The sequence below is a fragment of the Triticum dicoccoides genome, chromosome 5B, assembly GCF_002162155.2.
Source record: "Triticum dicoccoides isolate Atlit2015 ecotype Zavitan chromosome 5B, WEW_v2.0, whole genome shotgun sequence".
In the NCBI taxonomy this organism is placed as follows: domain Eukaryota; kingdom Viridiplantae; phylum Streptophyta; class Magnoliopsida; order Poales; family Poaceae; genus Triticum; species Triticum dicoccoides.
This window is the reverse complement of record NC_041389.1, coordinates 346,956,221-346,963,832: the sequence shown is the minus strand read 5'-3', so window position 1 is coordinate 346,963,832 and position 7,612 is coordinate 346,956,221. Positions and strand designations below refer to the sequence as shown.

Below are 7,612 nucleotides of genomic sequence, written 5' to 3'. Positions count from 1 at the left end.
AGATAGAGTACATTGCTTCTCCTGTCGTCCGCGCCGGTCGATTGCGTGGTCCTTGGTGCGAGGATAGATCTCATCTCGTGCTTGGCGTGCCGGCCACGCCCTTTGTGCTTTTCTAGATAATGGAAGATCTACATTCCTGGCGTGTGCTCACGGAATAGTTGTTTTCGGGCTTCTGGCGTGTTTAATCACTCTAGTTGTGACGAATTATGGAGGGGAATTTGTTTGCTTCTTGGTTACATTTGGAGTTGGGAATGTTCGGTTGTAAAGAATTACCTGCTACAGATTCGTTTGCGCTTACTTGCCTTTCTGGGTGATTTGAGACTCGTTACACGCTATGCAGATCTCACCGCTGCTGTTGTGGGGCCTGCAGCCATCATTTTTAGATGACTTGGTGTTTAATTTGACGCTTTGCTTGTGGTAATGTTGGTGGATTTGCGAAGGGGATTTCGTTTTTTCCTGGCTGGCCAACTAGCCAAAACGATGTGGATTAATGTTGGCCAACAGCTCTGTGAAACTGTGAATGTAGGTTCTCACAATGTGAGAACGTTGGACATGCCATGGCGAATGCAGGGTATTTGTGATCAATTCACATATCCGTGGCTTATCTGGGCTGCAGATTCTCACAGAATTCGTAAAACATAGATATCATAACTTTATTTGGTCTACTGATGTTGTACTTCATAGTGGTATGGAAGACGATGAGGTGGGAAATGGGATCTGGACCGTGTATATATCTCATATCTCTTTGTTCGACATTGTTAATTATTGGCAATTTAGTGCATGACGTGCTTGCATATTAAAAAAAATTCTTACAGTGCAATAACAATTTGAACTATTTAGCATTATGCTGTAAGCCTGTAATTTATGAATAAATGGAATGGCTGTGTGCTAGAAATAGAACCAATGGTAAATTTCTGCATGACGGTGGTTTCAAAGTTATATTTTGGGTTAATTGCATTTTTAAGGTGTCATGTAGGTGGGTAGTTGAGGACTTGATTTGCAACTGTCCACTTTGTAAGGTGTGCACACTGCCAGTGCCTTGTTTGGTTAATTCTCAAACTTGTATCACATTCACATCAACACTACACTTCTTTTGCAGTTGGCTTTAATAATCTGATTCTTTTGTCATTGTCATTGAAACAAACAGGGTGGTTAGCTAGTCAATCAAAAACTTTTCTGACCGGGAATTAATCCAAACTTTGTATTGTCTTTTATTGTTATTGACCAAATCTAAGTGTTTAGTTCATAAACAAACGGCTATGGAGTGTTTAGTTCATAAACAAACGGCCAAATCCATCTGAACGTGGAACCGTGGAAGTGAAAAAGGTGACTCTATGTTAATATACTTGTGTTTTTTGTGAAGGCAAATGATTTCTTACTATATGAAGCATTTAATAGATGACTTACGGAAATCTATTGCTTCTTGTGTTACAGTTTGATTTGGATAACAAAATCAGATTATGTATTTGACCCCTATGGATATCTTAGTTATAAATTGCTCTATAGGGACATACTCCCTCCGTTCGGAATTACTTGTCGCAAAAATGAATGTATCTAAACGTATTTTAGTTCTAGATACATCCACCTTCGAGACAAGTAATTCCGAACGGAGGGAGTATAATGGAACACTAAAAACTTATCTGCCTCTGCAGGTTGATATCCGTGATGAGGATGCACTGGACGCTGTTTTTGCTTCCACAAGGTGCAGCACAATCTATATTAGTAATCAATGTACTTATGTTCATTCTTTACTTGTTTAATGCTTTGGCTTCTTGCTATGTGTAAAGGCATTTACATTCTTGAAATACATTTTTTCCAGATTTGATGCTGTTATTCACTTTGCTGGACTGAAAGCTGTCGGTGAGAGTGTACAGAAGCCATTGTTTTACTATGACCATAACATTGCTGGCACAATAAATCTTTTGAAAGTCATGGCAGCCCATGAATGCAAGAAGGTACTTACAAGTCATGTATCCACAAGATACCTTGTACTCTCTGACCTCATGTGCACAAACTCCCTTAACTGATATAATTCATTATTCAGACTGTAATATGTTTCTTGGTAGTGCTTTGAACACTAGTAGCCTTTATCATACAAATGTCACTAATTGTTTAGAATATCATATCGCGTTCTGTAGAAATTCTATTAGTACATCTCATTTTAAAATAAAATTTAGGCCCTCTGCTTTCCGAGCTTTCCAATATAATTATGATGTATCAGAATGCTTATTGTAGGATGCACTTGTAGACCACTTATTGTAGAAATTCTATTAGGATGCACTTGTAGACCACTTATTGTAGCCGCTCCTAGCTCCAACTTCTATAATCGTAACAATTGATCCATGAATTTCCTAGATATGGTTAGCACATCCATGGTTTTCTTGATATATGTTGTTAAAATATATTTGTATTAATGATTCTGTCAACCATCGACAGTTTGCTGAGGCTCATTCCGTCATTTTTCTTGTTCATACCAGACTGATAGTGACTTGTGTTTATGTGTTCAAATGTTGTAGTTGGTGTTCTCATCATCAGCTGCAGTTTATGGATCACCTAAGAACTCACCCTGCACAGAGGAGTTTCCTCTCCTTCCGCACAATCCCTATGGCAGAACCAAGGCATGTTACAGTTCTTTTCCTATGCACAATCTTTGCATCGAGTCTTTTAACTGATTGTAGTGATACACATTAATTGCAGCTTATGGCTGAGGAGATATGCCGTGATATATACCGGTCAGATTCTGAGTGGAGGATCATTTTACTTAGGTACTTCAACCCGGTTGGGGCACACCCCAGTGGATACCTTGGTGAAGACCCACGTGGAGTTCCAAACAACCTTATGCCCTACGTTCAGCAAGTTGCTGTTGGGAGGAGGCCGTCAGTGACAATCTTTGGAAATAACTATGCAACTAAAGATGGGACTGGGGTATTTTTTTTTCACATGCTATTCTCAGTCAGCTAGTACTTCACCACTGAATTCTAAATTTGGTGAAACCATTTTGGTCCATTCAGTTCATGTCCCATCAACTACTAGACACTACTTAGTAACTATGTAGTAGGAGTGCGCTGGCGTACAGTGCAGTACTCCCTCCATCCGAAAATACTTGTCATCAAAATGGATAAAAAGGGATGTATCTAGAACTAATATACATCTAGATACATCCCCTTTTATTCATTTTGGTGACAAGTATTTCCGGACGGAGGTAGTAGCTCTTTTGTTACCTATGTGTTTCTGAAATATAAATGGATCAAACACTAGCAGAAATGTTATCAACAACAGTTGCTCCAGTTGTCCCCTGGTTTGAAAATTTCGTAGCAAGTAATGGAATTGTGTAGCTCTTACTAAAACACAGTATTTTTGCAAACAAATAACTGAAGAAAAATAATCATAGTACTTGAGACAAGTTGTATAACTAGAAACGATTGCCCTCAGATTTTGTTCCATTGTGCAACTTAGAGCTTTTCATTAACTTTGTTTTTTTTAGTGAGCTTTGTATATCTTTACTATTGGTTTGCCTAAGTCACCAATGTATAGACCTGTAATACATATCTATCTGGTTCGATCTTGTTAGCAACTTAATAAATGATGCATTGGTGTCATCATTTTCTCCTCTGGAGACAAATCACAATGCTACCAGATGATGTGCGAATTGAAATATGTTGTCATGTGGGGCACTTCTGATGTCATCAAAATTTACATTAACGGTCAAACCCGAGTCTCCACAGAACAGTAGCATCAGACTCCTAATGCCTGGCTTATGACAAAACTTAAGCAAAGAGGATAACAAATAAAACCACATCTTACATCCGAGATAGGCAATCCCATTCGAAAAAAGTCTTGTCCTGCATTTTCTTTCCAAGTGCTATTGCAAACTCTGAATGCCATGAATCATTTTGTGAATATTGTTATGAAACCTGCAGTTAAGATTTTCTCATCTACTAAGGACACTTTTGCCTGGTGTGCAGGTACGAGATTATATTCATGTGCTTGATCTTGCCGAGGGGCATATTGCTGCACTACGGAAGCTTTTTGATAGTTCGTCTAACATAGGTTTGCACAATTGACTGATTCTGAAATACTTCATCACAAATAAAGGCTTATGCTCCTTTATCTTAAAAGAACGGACTAACAGGGTCAGCTACTTAGCCAACTTTCATAATTAAATACTGTCACTATATGGATAACTCTTATTGTGAAAAGAGCTATTTACTCTATAATGGATAGGTATACTCCCTCCTTTTAGGTTTACAAGGCCCGCACGCATTTTGAGATTTATTTTGACAACCAATCAGACCAATAATATATGAGTTGTGTGCCACAAAATTATACCATTAGAATCTTTTTTCGAACACAAATTCGTGGATATATTTTTATGGCATATACTCCCTCCGTTCCAAAATAGATGACCCAACTTTATACTAACTTTAGTATAAAGTTGGGTCATCTATTTTGGAACGGAGTGAGTAATTATTATTTTGTTAATCAAATTGATTGTCAAAGTTGTCCCCAAAATGCACGCGGGCCTTGTAAACCAAAAGGAGGTAGTATCATTTTCCAGACATATGTGTGTAACAACTTGAGTACTTAGCTGCTAACTACTCTTTTGCATTGCAAATCCCCAAGTCATAGAGAAATAATTTTTATTTTTATTTCATGCTTTCACTTTGGAGTCCCTGCAAGTATTGAGTGCTCAAACTCCAATTTCTTCTGCCTCTAAGTGCATAGGATGCTTGATGCATCTTTTTGCCCTGTAGTTTGATCTCGTACTAAAATTCTACTCATCATGCAGGATGTGAACCATACAACCTTGGGACTGGAAAGGGGACGTCAGTGTTGGAGATAGTCAATGCATTCGAGAAGGCTTCTGGAAAGGTATGCCTGATTTTTGTAAATGCCTGATTCCTGTATTTTTTTTAACATGGTATATTTTGCTGGTTAGCATATATGACACAATCTGCTCAACTGTAACAGTATTTTGTATTCGCAAAAAAAAAAAAAACTGTAACAGTATTCAAGTAATCCTTGGATTTATTCAGCACATTGCATAGGGCTTTAGAGGCTTAAGCTTTGTGTCTTTGCAAATTGACAATTGCATTGCACAGGAAAGTTGGTATTAGGAATTGTGTAGCTGCTGCAGTTATTGACAAGACTAAGTTTTCTTATTACGAAGTACAAACATGGAGTAGCTAGTACTTGTTTGGATGAACAGACTGTTATGATGCTACTAAGCCCCTTCGTGCTGGTTACGAGTAGATGTGTGAAAATTCTATGATTCATCATACAATGGCCTATAGAAAGTTTATGGGTGATTGCTAGACTTTGCAAGTACAGTTAACTGGATGTTGCAATGTTATCATGCCACGCTTGGCCAGACGTTGTTTTTAACTCTCCTGCCAAATGCCAATGACAGGAAGATCTGTATGAGTTGTTTTCTTCTCGTGCCTTCTTTTCTTATGCATATGTCTGTGTTCTCTATGTTAGAAAATCCCGCTGGTCATCGGTCAGCGTCGCCCTGGTGATGCCGAGATTCTCTTTGCAGGAACTGGCAAAGCAGAGAGAGAACTCAACTGGAAGTAAGCTGCTAACAGACTATCTACAATTTTTGTCTGTGGTAACATTCCTTTGGCAATTAAATGCTGTTATTCTGTCGGCAGAGCGAAATATGGCATCACGGAGATGTGCAGGGACCAGTGGAACTGGGCTAGCAAGAACCCTTACGGGTACGGGTCACCCGACTCGACCAAGCAGAACGGTAGCAATTCACACTGAACAACGCGGATCGGTCCGTGCGGACTCACTTGTACATGCAACTTAGTGCCTACGAGCTGGGATCGGTGTAGATCTAGTCGGCCAGTCATACAGAGAAAGTTACGAGATTAGAAAAAAAGGTTGCTCTGTTGTTCTTCTGCTATCGGTACAAAATCTATCTTCCTCCTGCATATATTTTTTCGTCGAGATTGTTCTAGGAAGATTTGCTAGTTTGCTATAGTCAACCAGCTAATTCAATTCTTTTACTGCTAATTGAGTTGCATTGCCTAGCAGCTGTATACGAATCCTTTTTGTGCCTGTGCTGTAATAGTAATTAGACGAGCCACAGTAATACACTCAGCTTGGTTGTATCTTTCCTTTCATGCAGCGTGTTACCCTCCTGTGTATATATCAGAAATTTGGTCTACTCTGCCGCTGGGTTTGGGAGCTTTGGGGGTGTGCGGTGCCTTGTGATGGCCTATTGCTTATACCCATGAAAGACGCATGGCCTGTTTGGTTTGCAGCCTAAGGTTGCCATGCCTAAGCTTAGACGTGCCACAATATCTTAGGCATGTGTTTGGTTCATTGTCACACTTATGGCTTGCCATACTTTTCTAGTTACATGGTCCATATGTCATAGACTCAACTTCTTGCCAAATCTTGCCACACTTGTGGTGGCCATTTTGTTAGCCACACCTTCTGTGGCAGCCGCACTTTGCCTAAGCTTAATTGTGGCAAAGTTAGTTATGAATCACTTTGCCTAAGCTTAGTTGTGGCAAAGTTAGTTATGAATCAAACAGACCCGCAATCTCCTCGTCTATATCAAGATACTTTGCTAGGCACATGCGGATAATATTTCTGCCTAAATTTTTTTTTGAGAAGAATACTTCTGCGGTTCTGCCCAATTTTCTTTTTGAGAAGAATACTTTTGCGGTTCTGCCCAAATGAACCACTCGCTTGTAGATGAGGGCATACGAGGTGAGCGATAACACATGGGGCCCACGGTCGAAGCCCGATTCGTGTGTCTGATGTGCGAGTCGACCCACGCCTTGTTCTGCGTGGAGTCAAAGCGGAAGGCAAAACTTCGCCCTGCCCAAAAGCATCTCCAACAGGCCGCCAAAAGACACGCGCGCACGGTAGATTGGCTTTTTAGCGCGCGCGGCCTGGTTTTGCGCGCTCCAGCGGTGGCAGCAAACTAGCGTGCAGGAAACGATTGCGCGCGCGGGAGAAGGCGATAGCTCGCGCACTAGATTTGTTGCGCCGCTTCGCGCGCGTCTATAAAATTGCAGTGCCCTCTGCCGCTCTCTCTCTTCCTCCACTGCTTTCTTTCCTCGCCGCCGACACGCCATCGCCGCGCCACCATGCCGCCTCGTCGCCGGGGAGGTTCGGGCTACCGCGGCGTCCGCGTGCGTCCGTCCGACACCTATTCTGCCTCGATTCAGTCGGGCGGCGGCGTGCGCCTCGGCCTCGAAACCTTCGACAACGCCCAGGATGGCGCCCGCGCGTACGACGCTGGGGCGTGGCGCTGTCGTGGTTCTAAGTTTGACAGTAGTATAGGAGGGTAGGTATGGAGAGGCAAGATCCTAGCTATGGAGTACTTGTATACGCAAGGGATTTACGAGTTCAGGCTCTTCTCAGAGGAAGTAACAGCCCTACGTCTCGGAGCCCGGAGGCGGTCGACTGGATTATATGCGTATGAGTACAGGGGTGCGAATCCTTTACACTGAGGAGGGGGGTGGCTTATATAGAGTCCGCCAGACCCATCCGGCCCTCAGTTATGCAGGGTTTAAGATACATTAAGATTGGGCGTTACTGGTAACGTTACACATAAAATATTATGATGACCATAAAAGCTACTTAATGA

The 7,612-nt window shown here is 41.5% G+C and overlaps 1 protein-coding gene across 1 annotated transcript in view; it reads left to right on the top strand.

Moving 5' to 3' along the window:
* LOC119308838 (UDP-glucose 4-epimerase 4-like) overlaps positions 1-6,155 on the top strand; it is a 6,990-nt gene extending 835 nt beyond the window's left edge. The window contains exons 2-9 of the mRNA XM_037585000.1: positions 1,653-1,702; positions 1,820-1,955; positions 2,517-2,618; positions 2,698-2,925; positions 3,966-4,050; positions 4,790-4,872; positions 5,482-5,573; positions 5,655-6,155. Of these exons, the coding sequence (XP_037440897.1) occupies positions 1,653-1,702; positions 1,820-1,955; positions 2,517-2,618; positions 2,698-2,925; positions 3,966-4,050; positions 4,790-4,872; positions 5,482-5,573; positions 5,655-5,769 (891 nt within the window). The 3' untranslated portion in view covers positions 5,770-6,155. The remainder of the gene's footprint in view (positions 1-1,652; positions 1,703-1,819; positions 1,956-2,516; positions 2,619-2,697; positions 2,926-3,965; positions 4,051-4,789; positions 4,873-5,481; positions 5,574-5,654) is intronic.
* Positions 6,156-7,612: the final 1,457 nt, after the last annotated feature.